The sequence below is a fragment of the Lutjanus erythropterus genome, chromosome 3 (genome assembly GCF_056507025.1).
Source record: "Lutjanus erythropterus isolate fLutEry1 chromosome 3, fLutEry1.hap2, whole genome shotgun sequence".
NCBI lineage: Eukaryota > Metazoa > Chordata > Actinopteri > Lutjaniformes > Lutjanidae > Lutjanus > Lutjanus erythropterus.
Window position 1 is genome coordinate 6,629,000 of NC_139319.1, and position 20,527 is coordinate 6,649,526.

Here is a 20,527-nt window from a genome sequence, read left to right on the forward strand (position 1 = left end):
AACAAAGTATTTTAGTTGCCTAACCCTAACCATACAATTGTTGACATGCTTTGATGTTCCATAAGTAAATATATTTTGAAATGTTGGTATTGAAATTTCAGAAATGCTTTTATTTAATATAATTTTTAGGTTGTGCTTACTTGTCATGTTCTGTCTGGTGATGGAAGTTCTGAAAAGTTTGTTGCTTGCTCCCTCCAAGTTTACAGGACTTTCAGTGGATTATGTGGATTATGATTTCATCAATGATAGCATCACGACTGTGCAGTCATGAAACTTTACCGGAGTGTAGTTGAGCTAGAAATGAAGGCCGAGTTTGAAGATGGGTGTAGTCAGAGTGAGGGCACTGGCAGTGGAGGGGTAGGAAGTAGGGAAGGGGCCACTGATTGCATCAGTTTAAACCTCTGGTCCACACGTGTTTCAACTCACAGACAACTTTATCTTAGTTTCAATCATTCCCATTCCAAGACAAGGTTAAGTTTCACCTTGCCAGTCTATGTTTTTGTGTGTCGTTATGGCAAAATGTGGTTCTGACAGTTTGCCATGCTGTGGTGGAAACTACCAAAGTGGCAGTTTTGAGTACTTTGACAGGTGTTTCTATCTCTGTGGAGAGATTTTGTCAATGTGGTAGCATCACAACCGTTCAAGATGCAGTCATGAAACTTTGCAGGTGTCGTGGAGAATGAAACATGAAGGCTGAGTTCAAAGATGGTGTGGTCTGACCCACGAGCGCTGACTACCAGGATCGGGAACAGAATTTGTGATCGGCTGTCACTTATTGTATCACCCAGTTCATAGGTCTACAGCTGCTTTTATCTGGATCAAACAGTCATAATGTGCTAATACTAATAACGTTATATCCGTGGTAATAGAAAAAGTAGGCCTACATCTTTGTAAAACTTTTTACTTGTCTTGTAACTGAAAAATGATAGTGTTTATAGAATCAGCCTTTATATTTATTGTCTTTTTCTTTCTGACCTTTTCCACCTTCCTTTTGTTTTTTTCAGTCCTTTATCCATTTAATTTGTATTTTCCTAACCCTTAACCGCTTGACCTCTGATATGGATGGATGAATCCACTTGAAGGGGTGGGGGGACGTAACAACAGTCGCTACTACTCCCTGGTTTCTGCTAGATTGCCAGTTAGATCCTGCTGTCTGCTCATGTAATAACGTAATGACTGCTGAGTATTCACGGGTCGGAACGTCAACACGTTGACAGGTGATACAGCTGGTGTGATTCCAGCATCTCTAATTTGTTTTGAAGACATTTTGCAAACGGTTTGTTGATGCATCTTTAGTTCTTTTCACCAAGTTGGAGATTTCAGAGCTGTCAGACACTCCTGACATTTCTCGAAGGCTCACATGAACATTTTTTTCTTGCTTGTTCACTTGTACCTAAAATATAAATAATATGATGTGAAACTGGCAGCAGTCCATTTACATTTTTGCAAGGACATGGCTAAATAGAGTATACTGTTTGACTTTCAATCATTACGCACAACCTTGTCAAGTTTGGAAGTGAGTGCATGTGTTGGTTTTAGGGTTGTGCTGAATAGTTCAAAGCACCAAAGCTTTGTTCATAAGATTGACATTCAAATTGTAAATCAACATTTAAATGTTGCTCAGCTTTATACATTCCCCGTCTTTTCATTCTGTCTAAATGCTGCACTTCTGCACATTTGCAGATAAAGATAGGATAGAGTAATACTATTTGTATTATACTATCTGTAGAATTAAAGTGGTGATTGCGTAGGATTGTTTCAGACTTGCATGAGCCAACAATTCCAATAACTCCAGAGCATTGTAATGTTCAAAAAACTACATTTACTGAAAAAATATAAATGTACTTTTTACTAAAATTCACAACTTGTTTTTATCTTTACAAAATATTCTGCTTCGATCCATATTTATACGACTGGCTTTTAGTGAACTACTGTGAAAATAAAGCTGATTTAATAAAAAGAGACTAATTTAATCCAATGAATTACTTTACTGAAATTGAGTTATTTTTTTTCTCGGGGGGTGATGTCATAAATATGACAAGAGACATTCAAAGCTTCATTTGAAATCTTCAATAGAAGCTTTTAATCTTGTAAAAAATCACATCCTAATAGGTTTGCACACATTAGAGTGTTTGCCTCACTCATTTGAACACAGAGGGAAATTTTAGCAGAGATAAACTCATTTGGATTGAATGTGTGAACACCTGGTTATGGGATAGTCTCAGACCACCTGGCCTCTTCGCTGCCCTCCGCCACACTGCTCACGTCCTGCCAAATTACAATTAACCAGCCATTTGCGCTGCTGTCACATTAGCCGCTTCTTGTTTTGTGCCACACGACGACACGCTGCTCCATTTCCCCCGTCTTGAAAAATCAAAGACAGGATGGAGGCTTTTTTTTTTCCAGCAGCAGTGAAACCCAGCAGTTTTCTTTCTCCTCTGTCACAACTACACATCAAACTAATTTATGTGTTGTGTGTGCACACACGTGCGTGCCTGCAGACAGGAAAAGTAATTGCTTACTCTAAATTAGTTAGTGCAAGTAGGGTGAGAATCTAATTCCACATTTATTACAATTATCTTTAATAGGTCTCTCTATTGTCGAATGTGTTCTGAAATTGTGCGGAAATGAATTGGGCTGTCCGGGTTCAAAGATTAAAATGAAATACAGCTCACAATGAAGTCGTTTAATGAAGTGAATGCATTTCAGGCGACTGTTCTCAGAGTTTTTATCCTGAAATGCATGAAGAGTTGACTTAGTGTTGATTTTTTGTTTTAATTTTCTTTTCATTCCGCAGCTTTTCAGTGTATAGCCAAATCAGTACACTCGTGCATATAGACACAGTGACACTTAATACTGAAGTGAAGTCAACAAAGAGGTACCAAAACTATTAAAAAAGGAAGGATATGAAGTTTGTGATAATACTCACAACTTTTAGGCTTCATAAAAGAGCCCATATGATCAGTCGTAGGAACAGATTTGTTCTTAAGTGGTTTGTATGAGTGATTTAGGAGAACTTGTCGCATTCACCGAAATTTTGAATTCCCTATTTTTCTACTGTCAGGCATTCAGTCAGGCATATTGGCTGCATCTTCATGTGCAGGTTTATGTAAATTGCTGTCCAGGACTTGGACGGTGGGCCCTGAATTGTGATGTATTATGTCACACATATGTTACACCACAGTTTGTGGTCATTTTGAGACTTGGTTTGTAAAGTTTACAGTAGGGATACTCAACTTTTGCAAATTGACAAGAGGCCAGGAGGCAGTTAATAAACAAAAATTCAAAATGTTTTATATCAACTAAAATTATAATTAAATTTTCTGCTTTTTTTTTTTTGCACTGAAGCCAGCAGGTTTTGACCTCTGATGGCACCTGATATTAGAAACTTTGCATTCACCAACTGTCATTTGTCAAATTAAATTAGTGTTTTAGGATTAGTATGAGGTGGCAAAATAAAGAAAAAAATCATATGTTTTTCTGTGAATTGCCAGTTTTCATTTTTGACCTTTCCACATCTGCTTTTCTTCACTTATCTTTGCCAAGTGACCGATCCAAATGCAGCAGCAGGTCGGCTGTGCGCAGAAATCAGGTGTCACCATAGGTGGAAGTTCATTCACTGTGAGAAAAATAGTATGAATCAGTTCATTTTGAGTCTTAATCAAAAATGGTTGGAAGGCTACCGGCACCATATTGAGGACTGGATTTGGCACAAGTTGAGTGTCCCTGGTTCAGGGGGCAACCCTTCAAAGTTGCTCAGACAGTCCGGGGTTGTCCTAATCCTGTTTCTTTAAAACAGAGTATCTCCACGTATTGAGCCTGGTCTGATATTTCTGTTTATTATATTTCTGTTTATTTTGTCCCACATAGTACAGATGCACAGTGCATACTGTAAAGTGACCTTGTTGTGCTCACAGGATGGTAGCAGTATGTAGAATATTCGCACACCACTTTTACTATAAAAAGTTATCGAAAATAGAGACATGCTTTACATGTATAGATAGATTACACCTCTTGTCCTTTCAGGGATTGCAGGCGTTTTTAAGAAACAACACCCTGCTGTAAAAATAATAGAGGTAAGGTGCAGGTCAGAGTCTATATAAACAACCTTAAATATATCATGTCTTCTAAAAGCAGTCAGGCAGTTCTGCAATGTAATAAATCCATGAAAACTTTATAGGGATTGAGGAGTAAAGGGTTAAAAATATATAACCTTCACCACTGCTTTCCTTTTAAGGGTTCTTGTAGTATTTTCTTTAGTATGAGTGTAAGAGTGGATCTGCTGTGGAAGAGCACTTTCTGAGGATGAGTCAATTAGACTGAAATGTTGTTAAGTGTAGTTGTGTGCATACGCTGTAGTTGTAGGTGAGTCCATGGCTTGACTTGCTCACCAGCCATACAGTGTTTTTCTGAGGTGATTTGGCAAAAATACTTTAAGAGAGAGACACAGAAACTACAGACTGACTGGCTGTTTTCGTATCTATTTCTGCTGTTAGATCCATGCAAATCGAGTAAAAAAAATGTCACAATCCTGTATTTGTGATTAGTTTTATGTCAAGTCCTAAGCTACTCACCAAAGCAGGTAGTAAGAGTGACTGTGTTACCTGTCACTGCCAAATTCTACCCACATTTGGCGGGTGGGCGGGTGCTAATGTCAATACCTGATGCACACCCACTAAATCTAACAGCCAGAACCTAAGGATGTAAAATAAAAATGGTGTTTCCACAATTAAGATGTATAATATCACTGACAAAGATGCAAAACAACCAAATGACGCCACCTGTGTGGTAGGAGGGGAGCATTTTGAAGGGGCGAGTACAGTCCATCAGCTGTGTTTGTTGGATGTTCTAACAGCTTGAGAAAAAAAAAAACTCCTTCCAGCACACCTTTCTGATGTCAGATTAGGGGGGCTGTGTCAACCACTTCTGTATCTTTCTGACAATCCAACTTTCACACCCACTTCACGCTTTGATTGGCCAGGTGTGTGGAGGCGAGAAATGAGCCAGGGTTTGAACTTGTCTCTGTAGCTGAAACTTCTAAACAAGATTTTTAAAAATTAAAATTTCTCACAGCTTTTCATGCGAAGCACTGTGCAACACTGTGAATGTCTTCTAGGAGAGCCTGTCTGATTATTTGTGCCTTTATCCCAGTATTTAAATGCAACAATTGTCTCCCCCATCCACCATTTCATTCGGAACACAAAAAACAGTCAAACATGCTCTCAGCAGGTGTTGGACTATGGAAAAAGTTGCCCTTTGTCTCATGATTTTCTTGAAGAAGATCCCAGATGTCATCTGGGATGAGGAGAGTGTCCAGTTCAGGAACCTCAGAATTGTGTCTCTGCTTTTTGCAGATGACATGGTTCTGTTGGCTTCATCAAGCCATGACCTTCAACACGCATCCCAGTGTCAGGGGTTAGTTGGTGGTTGTCTGCTGGTGACAGTGGATTGGTCCCTTCTGATTGGGCAGCGACTTGCTACCCCAAGTGATAGAGTTAAAGTGTCTTGTTCTTGGACAGGATTGGTACACTGTCAGCAGTAATGCGTGTGTTGCTCTGGACCATCATGGTGAAGGGGGGGCTGAGCCAGAAGGCAAAGCTTTCAAGGTACCAGTCAATCTACACTCCAGCCCTCACCAATGGCTATGACCTTTGCTTGTATCTGAAACTATGAGGTCACAGATACAAGGGGCAGAAATTAGTTTCCCCTGTAAGGTGGCTGGGCTGAGCCTTAGAGATCACGTGAGGAGGTTTTCTTGACATGTCCAACGGGGAGGAGACCTGGGAACTCTTCAGGGTCCATCGGGAGGAGCTAGAAAACCTTGCTGGCAAGCGGGACATCTGGAATGCCCAGCCAAGCCTGCTGCCATTGTGACCCAAGGCCATGGTCCTCTGCTGGAAAATGGTCAATTGCTTCCTCCAGTTGGGGAATGAGTTGCTGCCCCAAGCAAAGGAGTTGAAGTATCTTGGGGTGTTGTTCACGAGTGATACTACCATGAAGTGTGAGAGTGTCAGGCAGATTGGTGAACCCAGTAGTGACTGAAAGAATGAGGTAACAGATACAAGCAGACAAAATTAGTCTCCTTCGTAGGGTGCCAGGGCTCAGCCTTAGAGATGGTTAGGTTTAGGAGCTCAGACATCCGGAGGGAACTCAGAGTAGAGTAGCTGCTCTTTCACATTGAAAGAAACCAGCTGAGGTGGTTCAGGCATCTGATTAGGATTTCTAATGGACGACTTCCTGTAAAGATTTTCCTGGCACGTCCACCTGGGAGGAGGGCCTGGGGTAGATCCAGAACTCGCTGGATGGATTAGATATCCCATCCACCCTGAGAATGCTTCAGCATCCCCCAGGAAGAGCTGCAAAGCATCGCTGGGGAGAGAGTCTGCATTCCAGCACTTAGCCTGCTGCCACTTGCAACCTAACCCTGGATAAGTTCTGATTCAAGTGTACCCTGGCCCTTAGCCATCTGTGCCAAGTCCATAGGTAGAGCTGTTTTCCAGTCTTTTAGAATCATGAATAAGTTGCAGTTCTGGATGTTGATGTTCATTACAGATGGGGAACCTTACCTCACTACAAGGAAACATTTGCAAATGCTTCAAAGGAGGCAGAGAAGTGCATCACTCATGAGAAAACCCTCTCCTGGATGAATTAACATCAACAGATCAAGAAAAGAAAGGAACACATTTTCTGTGCATCACATTTGTAATCAACTGAACTGAGCTGATAGCCATCTTTGCCGTGCAACACGTCTCCTTTGAGGTCTCTGATGTTCATCCACCTTTGCAACTGAGGGATTACTTTAATGGCATTTTAGCATACAGATAGACTGAGTCATAATTAGCATAAAGAATAAAGATGCTACACCAAGTATTTGCATAACACACAGAGCTGGTTCAGAGGAGGGCATTTGTACTTTACATTACATCTCTTATTCTCCCACACACATGCACACACACACACACTTTGCGCAGTGGGTTAGGATGTTAATACTTCATAAAAGGATGTCTGATAGTGTTTCATCACAGTACATTAACTTATCCCTAACAGCCATGAGGTCAGTCGACAAGCAGGCCTCTGATTGGCTTGTGACAGCAGGGGGGGTCACCAGGGGTCTGGTATTATTGGTATAAATCATCTGCGGAGAGTCACAGGGGTCTGTCTTGCTGTGAGGATAAGTGGGTGACGGAGCCGTCCTGACCCCTGAGGTGCAGGTTGGTCTCAGAATAATAGTATCTGTTCCATGTTTAAGCAGGATGTATAATTTAACAGGGGCAATTTGGAAGAGTGACACCTCATTATGACGACTGCAGGGAGGAGGATGGAGGAGATTCTCTGGTGTTTTATACAGAAACGGACACAAAGGTTTTGTTTGTTTCAGTGTGAACAAAAGATTGGTTGATGCCGCTGTAGATTAGAAAACATACAATAGTTTATTTTAATAGGATGGTGGCATGACTTTTATAACAATACAGCTAAGCTGTTGAGTGCAACACCATTGTATGAAGTGTAGAAATAAATTATAGTTTCCTGCACAGATTTGTCTTGTTCAGATCTGTCCTGTACTGTATTTAACTCCCAAATCAACAATGAAACACCTACAGATAATTAGATTAGAAAAGGTTATGAATTAAAGTCTGTTACTCCAAGTGTCTACTCATTAATTTGTTATTCTGAATTAATAAGTGGGTAAGCCAGGAAGACTTTATTTTATATTTTATTTTCTACTTGAGTTTTTGCCTCCACAGCCTTGTAGAGTTTTGTTGTTTGAAAGGGATGAGAGTTTAACATTCAAGCTGCATATATTACTGGGGGAGAGTACCGGTAATGACAAGCTTATGTAGTCACATGACATGACTCACATGACATTACACATGTGGTTTATGTTGTAAAACAGTCACAGTTTAAGCACAAAACCTACTTGGTTTGGGTTAGGTAAAGATTGTGGTTTGAGTTATTGCAATACTTGACAGAAGTGAAGTCACTCGTGCAACAGAGGTGACACGATTGACGTCATGTCCATAATGAAATTTTAAGCAACTCAGAACTTCAGATATCTTATTGTTCCACTCCAGATCCTGCACCTGTTTCAGCATTCATCCACCATATTTCCTCTACATGTGTTATTAGTCGTTACTCAGACTTCTCCAGTCATGTTCACTGTGTCCACAAGGAGGTGGCACCAAACAATTAATGGACATAATCAGTCAGAATAAGCTGCTTGCACTTTTGATCAACACATATATTTTTCTGGTGAGGATAGCAGACAAATTATTGTCATGACTTTGGGAATGATGTCTGGAGGCTACAGCCAAGGAAAACTTGAGTTGGAGCTTGGAATATTAGTAATAATAATAATAATAATGTTTTATATTTGCATAATAACATGTACATATGCAGCATGTGCAAGATGTGATAAGGGTTAAATAAGTAAATCTGTCACACACATGCTACATATCCAAGGTACACAGGTGTTTTCACACTACATTTACTGGCCACTTTATTAGGTACACCTTGCTAGTGGTCATAAAGGGATGGACATGGTCAGCAACAATACATAGGTAGGCTGTGGCATTTAAACGATGCTCAATTGGTATTTAGGGCCCAAAATGTGAAGAAAATATTCCCACAACCAGCAGCCTGAACTGTTGATACAAGGCAGGATGAATCCATGCTTTCATGTTATTTATGCCGATTCTGACTATCTGAATGTCACACCAGACATCAAGACTGATCAGAACAGGCAACATTTTTTCAATCTTCTTAAGTCCAATTTCGGTGAGCCTGTGTCAATTGTAACTTCAGTTTCCTGTTCTTGGCTGACAGGAGTGTCACCTGGTGTGGTCTTCTGTATCTGTTTCAAGGTTCAACGTGTTGTGGATTGAGAGATGGTGTTCTGCATACCTCGGGTGTAACAAGTCGTTATTTGAGTTACTGTTGCCTTTCTATCATCTCAAACCAGTCTTGCCATTCTCCTCTGACCTCTGGCATCAACAAGACATTTTTACCCAGCAAACTGCCGCTCACCGCATATATTCTCTTTTTCAGACCTTTGTCTGTAAACCCTAGAGATGGTTGTGCGTGAAAATCCCAGTAGATCAGCACTTTCTGAGATACTCAGACCAGCCTGTCTGGCACCAACAACAACGCCACGTTCAAAGTCACTCACATCACCTTTCTTCCCCATTCTGATACTCGGTTTGAATTTCAGCTGGTCGTCTTGACCATGTTTACATGGCTAAATGCATTGAGTTGCTGCCATGTGATTAGCTGATTAGATATTTGCGTTAACGAGCACTTGAACAGGTGCACCTAATAAAGTGGCCAGTGAGTGTACTTTGCTTGATTAGACCCCTTCTGTTGATGACATGTTGGTGTGTACACATCGGCATCTTCTTCATATCTCTGCCACCATTACTGTTATTGCAGGGTGGAATATTTATGCAGCATTCCAGGAGGCAAAATGCACACGTGAGCTAACGGACACCACTATACATTTTATTATATGGAATTCAGTAACATTGGCGACATATTTTGGCATCAACTCCATTGCATATTTTCGAGTACGAGGAAATTTTTGAGTTCTGAGTTGTCTTGAACGCTGCATAACTCCATTCAATGTGAAGTTACTTTAATCTGCCTGAGTAATTGACAACACTTGTATGAGTAAGTGTGTGTGCAGGACCTTTAAATGTTAGATAAAAAGGTATTTTTCACAGCAGACGTTTTGACTTGACACAGCACAGGTGTTACTAATAACATTAATGATGGCTCTGTCGCATTTGTCTCCCAATACGTCATGACAGTGTGTCAGTGAGCCAGCATGAACAATAACAGCACCATTTAACTGAAGCAGCTAAATTCAGACAACATTCATTTTATTAGTTAAACCTGTGCTTTTCCTCCTGTAACATGTCTAAATGTCATCTGTGATAATTTATCTCTTTATCTCCGTTTCAGCCTTCCACCCACATTAAGTCTTTCAAACCCAAACAGTGTTTTTTATAAATACCACACGGATTGCTTGAATTAGAAAAAGATGGTCTGATATTTTAGCATAAACAGTTGAAATGCAGCTTTTAAACAACACTGATGTATGACTGTCAACCCTAACGTGCACTGTTTAGTATTCCCACTGTCCATCCATCCATCTTCAACTGTTTATCCGAAATGAGGTCGCAGAGGTAACAGTTCCAGCAGGGGACCCCAGACATCCCTTTCCCCGGCTACATTAACCAGGTCTGACTGGGGGATCCTGAGGCGTTCCCAGGCCAGGGCGGAGATACAATTCCTCCACCTAGTCCTCGGTCTGCCCCATGGCCACCTCCCAGCTAGACGTGCCTGGAACACCTCCCTAGGCAGGCGATCAAGTGGCATCCTTATAAGATGCCTGAACCACCACAACTGGCTCTTTTCTTCGCAATGGAGCAGTGGCTCTCCTCCAAGTCCCTCACTGATGACTTAACTTCTCACCCTATCCCTAAGGGAGATGCCAGCCACCGTCCTGAGGAAACCCATTTCGGCCACTTGTATCCGCAATCTCCTTCTTTCGGTCATGATCCACCCTTCATGACCATAGGTGAGAGAGCTTTGCCTTCTTTGCCTTCTGGCTAAGCTCTCTTTTCGTCACAATGGTGCAGTAAAGCAAACACAATATGCTTCTTCCAGGCAATCTTACACTCCATTGTCCCCTCACTCGAGAACAAGACCCCAAGATACTTGAACTCCCTCACTTGGGGTAAGGACTCATTCCCTACTCGGAGTAGACAATCCACTGGTTTCATACTGAGAACCATGGCCTCAGACTTAAGGTCCTCATCCAGGCTGCTTCACACTCAGATGCAGAACCGATCCAGTGAGTGCTGGAGGTCACAGACTGATAACGCCATCAGTACCACATCATCTGCAAAAAGCAGTTTTGCAATCCTCAGGCCACTGAACTGCAAACCCCCTCTCCCCCATGACTATGCCTTGAGATCCTATCCATGAATATCATGAACAGGATTGGTGATAAGGTGCAGCCCTGACGGAGGCCAACCCTCACCGGGAAAGAGTCCGACTTACTACAGAGGACCCAGACACATTTCCCGCTTTGGGCGTACAGAGATTGGATGGCCTTGAGCAGTGACCCCCTCACCCAATACTCCAGTAGGACTTCCCACAATGTCTCTCGAGGAACCCAGTCATCCGCCTTCTCCAAATCCACAAAACACATGTAGACTGGATGGGCATACTGCGAGGCCCCTGCCAGGATCCTTGCAAGAGTGAGAAGCTAGTCTGCCGTTCCACAACCGGGATGAAACCTGCATTGTTCCTCTTCAATCTGAGGTACAATTATCAGCCTGATCCTCCTTTCCAGCACCTGAGAGTAAACTTTCCCAGGGAGGCTGAATAACATGATGCCTCTATAATTGGCAGACACCCTCTGACTAGTATTAGTTTTGGTACTTATCCACAGCCAGTACATGGCGGTCAGCATGCCTTTCGTTTGTGTTATTGTGTGACTTTGGTGAATCTGAGCTAACCCTTTGAAACACTGAAGTCACACAATAACACAAACAAACTAACTGAGGTAGCAATAGATGAACAACTCCTGTGTTTTGCGAGATAAAATGACTATTTTTGCTATTTTTTTGTCTGGTTGCTTTGAAGAGAATGATATCTGGCTAACTGTATAGAGTCAGATTTCCATTAAAAAAGCCTGTCAGCAAGGTGGTAAAAATACAGTTTTATTCCAGTGTACACTTAAAGTGATATTTTAGATATTTTAGGTGTGCGTCTTTTTAAGTGGCAGTTGCTGCTGACCTTGTCCACAGTAGTACATTGCTTAGCTTTCACCAGTACCTCATGCAACCCCACTTAAAATAATTGAAACTATTAGTGTAGTTAATTCTAAAATAAAGGAGTTGTCACATATCGAACATGAAATATAATGACAACAATGTGGTAAATGCGATAAAGTTCTCCATTGGCATTTCAGTGTTGACAGCAACATGTTGAATGTGTTTACTAGTTGTTACTGATTAAAAATCAATTAAAAATGTTGATGATGATTATGAGTAAATCTCACAAAATTCATCCCATAATCACAAAATCATAACATAGACTGAGGAGTAGTAGGGTGCGTTGATATTTGGTTAATGTGTGCATGTGTATCGAATAACTAGGAGTGTATATAAAATACTCACTGAGACTGATAAATGAATAAAAACAACATGCTGAAATTTCAGTTCCATTTGATGTGTTTTGCTTCGCGGCCATCTGTTAAAGTCAATATCATCAGCGGATCTCAGATGATGACATAATGCTCTGCTCAGGCTGCACAGGTTTCATCCCTGTCGAGACAATAACGTGTGTTCTTGATTTGAATTTGCAGAAAGAATAAAGAAAGAGGGGGAGGAGGAAGAGAGGAGAGGCTGAGCTGCCAGCTCAGTTCAAATGGGAATGTGGTCCTCGGGGTGCACGCACATGTACGCATGTGAGAGACAGATAGAGGGGAGGGGGGGGGGGGGGAGGGAGGCCTGTGTGAGAGAGAGATAGCAGAGGGAAGGAAGGAAGGGAAAATGCAATTCCAGATTACATGTGCTCGTGCTGCAGCGTGGGTGGGCATGTGTTGGAGGGAGTGAGGGAGAGTGTGAAAGAGAGAGGAGAGAGCAGTGATTGAGGAAAGAGAGTGGATGAGATGATGGAGATTCTGCCCGGCAGTGAGTGTGTGTGTGTGTGTGTGCTTGTGTGTGTGAATTGATGTGTTTGACATAATGTGAGATCTTCATGTGGAGATGCCAGCAAATTAAAACTGAAAACCAAACACTGACACAAAGAAGAAATGTTATTATTAAAGTTGAGGGAGAGATGGTACAACTGTGTTTTTACTGTGTCTTCTACTTTGCACATCTCCTAGCAACCACAACAGACACCATTTTGAATGTTTTATAATACCGTGGCAACATGTAAGTTAGATGGTGAGAAAATAGCAGAAATCATGTGAACAGATTCACACAGGGATTTTAAAAAAAAAAAAATAGCGGTTCGAGCAGGTAAGGATGACACAAACTGGCGCAAGACAAAAATCCACAAAAAGTAAAGTACCGAAGCTGCTGAGACGAGTCTTGTAAACTGTGTAGAGAAATTTGGAAGTTGGTGTATTTTGTAAAAGTGTGTCAAACTTCAGCTGAAGTGTGACTCTGTACTGAAACCTGAATGAAGTGCATTATTAATGTTATTTGCTAGCTAATTACACCCAAACTATAATCAGCTCAACAATCAGTTTCGTCACACAAAGCCACAAAGATGTATCCACTTTTATACTTAAAGAAATTTTTTTTTTACTTGATAAGAGATGATGAAAACAGAGAAAAGTGAAGCTTTAGTCGCACTTGATGTTGCTTAGCACATGATATCATCAGGTGAAGATGTTCACTCAGACAGCATCACCAAGTGTGTCACTATAGGGCTGTCATGATAACGGATTTGCAAGTCACAATAACAATATTATCGCGAAATCAATAGGAAGTTTAGTATTAGTATTAATGTTTAATGCCTTTTGATAAGAGGTTTCTGTTTCTCCAAATCTTCAGTCTAAATTACTCCAAACCTCTCCAAACTAAGATTGCAAATTTTATGCATTATCTGCATAACAGAGTAGAATGCTGTGTGCAAACAGTAAAAGGAGAAGTTTACTGTGAATCCTGAAGTTGGAGGTATTTTATTTTGTATATAACTGACTAATAATACACTCTAAGACACATGTCATTCTCATGATATTGAAGCTGAGGTCAGGATTTATTTTCTGAGAGAAAATTAGACTTCTGCTCCTGGCTCTGTTTTCAGGCTTTAGAAAATCTAGCTGTGTCTGGAGACTTTGGGCAATCACAGGTCGATAATATACTTGATTGCTGAGTCTCATTCCAAACACGTCAGTATTTCACGACCAGCGAATGAGACTCAACAGTCAACCATCTTTGAGCCACCAATTCAAAGCGACAGCTACCGTTCTCCGGAATCGGTCACTGCACCTTTAACTGTATTAAATACAGTAACGGTCGGCCACAACCGGGAATATCCTGTTATTTATAGCTGCCATTATCTCAATACAAAGCTAGTAAGACTCATCACTAATGAATCTCCAACTGAACAAGTGATGATGTAATGTTTCTGATAGTGATGAGTCAGTCGTTTAGAAATGCTGAGATCTCATTCATGTCCACCGGAGGTCAAACTACATCACCTGAGAGACTCATCGACACTATTTCTCTGCTCGACTAAAAGCCTCTAGAGCGCATGCAGCGTGATTCAAGTCTGTTTAACTTTGTAGCTTCCCTCACATTTGCACAACAAATACTTACAGTAAGTACCTGAGACAAGAGAGGATGTGAACGTGAGGCTGTTTTCCTCCTCAAACGCACCGCGCCGTTGCTCCTCACAGTCCTCTCTCAGGTACGGAACAGAATTTCAACACACGGCTCCGCACAGTTCACGCCGAAATTATAAAAATGATGAAAGCGTTTTGCTGAAAGGTTTTTCCGAGCCGCTTCCTGGTGAAATATCTTTAATGTATCTATCAAAGTGTGCCTGATGAAAAACACTTTGTTCGCCCGAGTGTTTGCTGAGGTGTATTAAAGATATGTAAATATGAAACAGGCTTGTGGTGGTTGAGTTCTGTCATCATTTCTCTTTTCACTTTTATCTGTCGAGCTTTGGTGTAAAATTGTTCTTTTTTTCTCTTTCTCTCTGTGGTCATGATGAAAATGCAAAATATCTGAAAACTTAGCCGTGAGTGCTCTCGCCGCGGTGACTGAGAAAGACAGCCAGCGAGGCTCTCGACAATAGGGCTGATGCCACCGTATATGAGTGTGTGTGTGTGTGTGAGTGTGAGTGTGAGACATATTGTGCGAGTGTGTGTGTGTAACCGATGCCCATTTGAAAGCCGGGCGCAAGTCTTTCGTCCTTCAATCGCCAATTAACAAGGGCCCATTTAATTGCAGTGGTTTGGGAGGGCATACAATTACCACTGGAGCTGAACCAAGCTAAACACACACACACACACACACACACACACACGCACACACACACACGCACACACACAATTCTTCTTAATGAGCGGCACTATCAGCTCTCCTTTCTTCCTCTCTTTCATTTGCATTTCTCTTCTCCTGCCTCCTCCTCACCCTCCCGCCCGTACTGTCGAGGCGTTTAGATTAAACTCCTCCTGTCTCCTTCCTCCTCTGTCTGTCACTTTCTGTCCTGTGATGTGTCTCCTTCAAAGCTGTTGACAAACCTCTCCTTCCTCTCCTTGTTTCCTTTGTCTCAAATGTTGCATTTAATCCTCTTCTCCTCTTTCCTTTTTAGTCCCCCCCCCCTTTTTCCTCCACTCCTTTCTCTCGTCCTTCTACATCTCTTCCTCCTTTATTTCATCTGTCATCATCTTAATTTTTACTGCAGTGAAAGTGATGAGAACACAGACATTTAAGTAGGCGAAGAATCGTGAGAAGCACATACACATTTACATATACATTATTGTTTTTTTCAAACTTTAATGTCTCCTGTCATATCAATTAATTTAACTGCTCTGACTGTATTCTTAACTCTTCTCTTTTGTCTTTATTTTTCTCTCAAACAGGTTCCTTTAAAGGCATGTGTAAGCAGATAGATCACTTCCCTGAGGATGCTGACTACGAGGCGGATGCTTCAGAGTATTTCCTACGTGAGTCCTTCCTCACATCCACCCATCTATAAAACCAATCACAATGTTTGTTTACAATAACATCTAAACCCCAATTTAATGGCAGCAACATATTGAATGTTTTCTTTTTTGTGATGTTATTTAAGTGTATACATCCTGATTAACACTTTCACCTTTATTACAAAAAAAAAGCATACTTAATGTTAATTTAATTAAGTATATTTTAGATAGTAAGTACACTATTATCAATGCACTAATAGTATACTTGTAAGTGTACTACTCTAATACTTGTTGGGACTAAATTGGCCCACATTTGAGTGTATAAAAGTATACTTTAAGTATAAGAGTAGTAAACTTTAGGTGCTCAAATAGTTCACACCTAAGTTTTATTTGGTACAGTAACTAAACTTGAACTATACTATGAGTGAACTTTTACTAGTTAAATACTTCTAGTTTATTTTCTAGTTTATGAAAATGTGATATACTGCAAATAAACTTACATATACTTTACTAGTTATGTTATAGTAGTCCACTTTCTAGCTTATGAACGTATACTTTAAGTGTGAGAGTAGTAAACTTTGAGTATACAACTACTTTACATCCAAGTTTTATTTTGTACTGTACAAACTTTTAGGTATACTGCTATTTCACAAGTTTTTGTACTGCAAGTATACGTGTATAGTCATGTTTGCTGTAAGTGAAGTTAACATGATACCTACAGTTTACTACTTATATATTATTGTCACACTTTAAAGTATACTATTTGTATATTATTTTTTAATACTTGAAATAAACCTTTAACTGTACTTTAAGCAGATTTGAAGTTAAGTCATACCTGTTGGGGCACAGAGTTCACTCAGAACTAGCAGTAAGGCTGTATTCAGTGGTTGCAGTGATAAGTGCAGTGGCGTGTTGTTTATATGTACTTTAAAGATAACCACTGGGACACAGTCGGAAAATACAAAAAAACAGAAGCAGTCTGAATAAGAGTCTGGAGCTCAAAATGTCACACAAATAAATTCTTTAAATAGGATCCCTTTAGTGTACAGATCTCTCCTTCTCTGTTTAGGTATTTTTATGATCCAGCACCCATCCCACTGGGATTATCGATGTGCGTGTCTCTTCATTTTTTCACACAATCAGAAAATAACATTTTATTTCTCTGACTCACCTGCTGATTCCCTCTCTCATTTGATCTCTACCTTGTTCAACCACTTCTCTCTCTCTCTCGAATGGACACACACCACAGGAAGCTTCTTGGTGTTGGTCAAGCCATATGTTAAAGCTGGTTTCATGAAATAAAACAAGCAAGGACACAACTGAGGGAGTATCATCATTTAGTCCATGAACCCTGTCTAGATGGCATCCACTATTTCAGGCTGAATTTGTTATTTAGATGTGATGATTAGGTGGTTATCAAAGACGTCAGCAAAGCACCAAAGTACATAAAGATCAGATGTGTTTAAAGATATATATCTTTAAATGTATCCTGTTTTCTACCCGGAAGTGACTGTTGTTGTTGTTAGTGTGACGTCACTGTGATTCTGTTTATCCACAGAATATATTGCGTTTTCATCTATTTTTGCATTTAGTATTTCTTGTTCTTATGATGATTAATTTCTGGTTTCTTTTACTTCACGACTACCTTCTATTTCTTCTCAAAACTCCTCCTTTCAACAACCCTATCAAAATACTGAGATTAATCATACAGTGCAACATACTTGCAGTGCCTCTACAAAGTTGCTGTGTGAACTTTTTCAGCGTTTTTAAGCATCTTATAGTTTACCTGAACTGCACTGACTGCACAAAGCATAATTAAATCTGAAATTATGATCACAGTTTTTCTGTGGGACCACTTGGCACACATAGCACTGAATAGAACGATACTTGTTGTAATTGGCTGTGAGCAAAACCATAGAAATAGTCATTTCTTTCTGAATCTGGACACAAAAAGTTTTGACGCTCGTTGGCACCGGGTTGTTTCTGTTGGTACCAGAAAGGGACCAATGCCACCAGCAAATTTAAACCGTTAGAGTTTCATGTGAGAAGGAAAGAGAGAGAAGGTTAGATTAGGAGAAACCAGTGAGGAAAGAAGGAAGACAGAAGGGATATGATGAGTTGGAAGAGAGCCGGTGAAGACAAAGATTGAAGATGAGAAACTAAAGAGAGCGGTGTAAAGGTGGAGGTCCTTAAAAGAGGAGGAGGTCAGTGGTGTGAAAGAGCGATGCAGTCCTAGAGGAGACAAATTGCGGGAGGTGAAAGAGGACAGGAGGACGAGGTGGCAGGAGGAGGCAAAAGACAAGGAGAAGGGAAGGTGAAGGAGGTGAAGGACAAGGAGTAGGGTACCAGTGCAGTGCTGTTGCTCTCCCAGCGGCTTGCCAATTAGGACACTTTCTTCTATAAATACTCCAGGCTCCGCTATGTGGGTCACACCTCTCCCTCTCCTCCTTCCTTCCATCCATCCCTTGCCTCCTCCCTCTTGCTTTCCATCCATCTGCCTGTCCATCTCCACCGAGGCCTGCACGCCTGTCTGACAGCTGGTGGATTCCGTGGGGTGGAGCGAGGGGATGATGGGGAACAGGACAGAGAGGGAACTGGAATCAGTGTTGGAATCCACTTGAAGGAAGTTTTAGAAAGTTTTCAGCAAGTTTGGTTTGAAAAGAATGCACCAGAGCTTATAAAATATTTTGTGTGACAGTTTGTTTCAACAATTTACAATAAATGATGACCGGCAGTAGTCTTCTGGTTCAAGGTTCTATGAGATTTTCACCTTCTAGACTTCAGCAGAATTCAAGTGTTGCTGCAGTTCACTTAAATGAGAATTTCTCCTACTCAACCCAAACAAACAGCTTCTGCTCAAAAGCAGAAAGAAATTGACAATTACAAGTAGTTTTCATTTGATGCCGAATGTGTGGAATCTGCAGCTTTTTAGACCAAGTTTGACTCAACATATTTCTAAAAACACCAGACTAAAAAAGCAAGTAGCACTGAAACTGCTGTAAATAGCTGTGATGGCACGAATCTCGGTCTGCCTATAAAAGAAGAGAAAGTAACTTCAGGTCAATTGTGTAACAAATATGATCCACAACATTTCTCTCTGTTTCCTTTCTGAGTCAACATTCAGAGTCTGACTACAACAGATCCTTCACTGGATAATGCTGCGCTTTCAAAATAAAAGAGGAATGTCCCACACTTTACCCCACACAACTACGTTATAAGAACAAACATCAGTAACGTGGGTTGGGAGTGTTTTTGGCAACTTATATGAGAAAAATCGCTGAATTTATACATGGAAAAATGGCCTAGTGAGTCCTCCAACTCTTTGTTGCACTTCACCCCAGAAAAGCTCTTCCATCTTGGGCAGCGAGAGCTGAGTAGGTCCCGCTGTTTACAGATGGGGATTATGTGACTTGTCATTTTTCAAGATGGTGTTGTAGGTAGTGTTTTTGGCAACTTATATGAGAAAAATCACGGAATTTATATGTGGAAAAGTTGGTTGCTTGCCCTCAGACAACAGCATCTGCCTCAGGCAGTGAAGAGGAGGGGAGGTCCCAGTGTTCAATGGAGGAAAAAAAACAGAGATTACAATGTTATAATGAATATATCCTCTTCTGGTTATTGATGACAACTTAAAGTATCTACACCACAAAGCTCAGGATGCTTTTTCATATTTTAATATTTTAATACACTGGGGGTGATTTTTAAAATGCACTCTAGTGAAATACAGGTGCTCTGGGCAGGTGAGGTGTGACTCCACTGGCAACACAGTGACAGCCGCCTGGTTGTGTTTAGAAAGGAACCCGGAACCATGATCTTTCTCTAACCATAACCATTTTTTCTTTTTTGTCTCTAAACCGAGTAAACAGAGCTTTTATCTTGACATGGCAGCTGCAAATCAAAAGAGGGAAGTGAAAGAATCTATCCTACAAAAATATGATAGACCTGCAAGTTGAGACCCAACGACTCTATCAGGTCATCAGTGGTCATAGTTTCACAATTTGACCAGAAGTATTAAAAACTGCACTTGCTTTCATGACAGCTGATTATCAGAGCAACACTGTTTCAAATAAACACTACTATTATCACTCTATTTTTCAATCCACATTTTTTTGTTACTGCCACCCTTAAATGATAAATGCAAATTTTGTCTGGTGAATGATGAATATAAGGTGAGGACAATGATGAAACAAAGTTCTGTCGTAACTGTTTTAATTAAATTGGCTTTAAATTAATCAAACGGCTTGTTAATTTATTATTCCATTTTTCATTTCACATCCATTTTTCCATTCCATTCAATTGACATGCATTTTCAGCACCTCCATTTTTAGGAATTAATTTGAGTTATTTCCATTCATGTACCCTTATATGAACCACAGAGTTGTCATGTAATAAAACAGAATTATTTTGCACAGTGTGCACAATGAAGACAAACACAAATCTCAGGAGAATTTCATAAATCTTGAGTTCCCTTCTAGCCGTGTCTAGAAGGGAAGAGAATAATCTTTCTCATATTACAGCTAAAGAGTACACAAAATTATGTTTATGGAAATATTTTAATCATAAAATAGACAATGTAGTAGCAGAATCTTGATCCATGTTTGATCAATTCTGTCCAGTTTGACAGTTTTATAAAATGAACATCGTGGTGTTTAGAGGAAGACATGAAACCAAGTGGATAAACTTGTTAGGAAACTGTTTACAGAAGTCAGAAGTGAGAAGTAGGGTCATTTTCTCATTCAATCATTCAACCATTAGGAAGAATGCAGGTTTGCTTCACTTCTCAGACCTCGAAGCTCTGTTCACTTCTTCTTCTACTGTCTATGGCAGCTCCGCTGTAGAGGACAGTAT

General features: G+C 40.5%; 1 protein-coding gene across 1 annotated transcript in view; it reads left to right on the forward strand.

The window, feature by feature from the left end:
• Positions 1 to 20,527, forward strand: part of cacng2b (calcium channel, voltage-dependent, gamma subunit 2b) — a 90,790-nt gene that overhangs the window by 48,454 nt on the left and 21,809 nt on the right. The window contains exon 2 of the mRNA XM_084714808.1: positions 15,617 to 15,700. Coding sequence (XP_084570934.1) covers positions 15,617 to 15,700 — 84 coding nt within the window. The remainder of the gene's footprint in view (positions 1 to 15,616; positions 15,701 to 20,527) is intronic.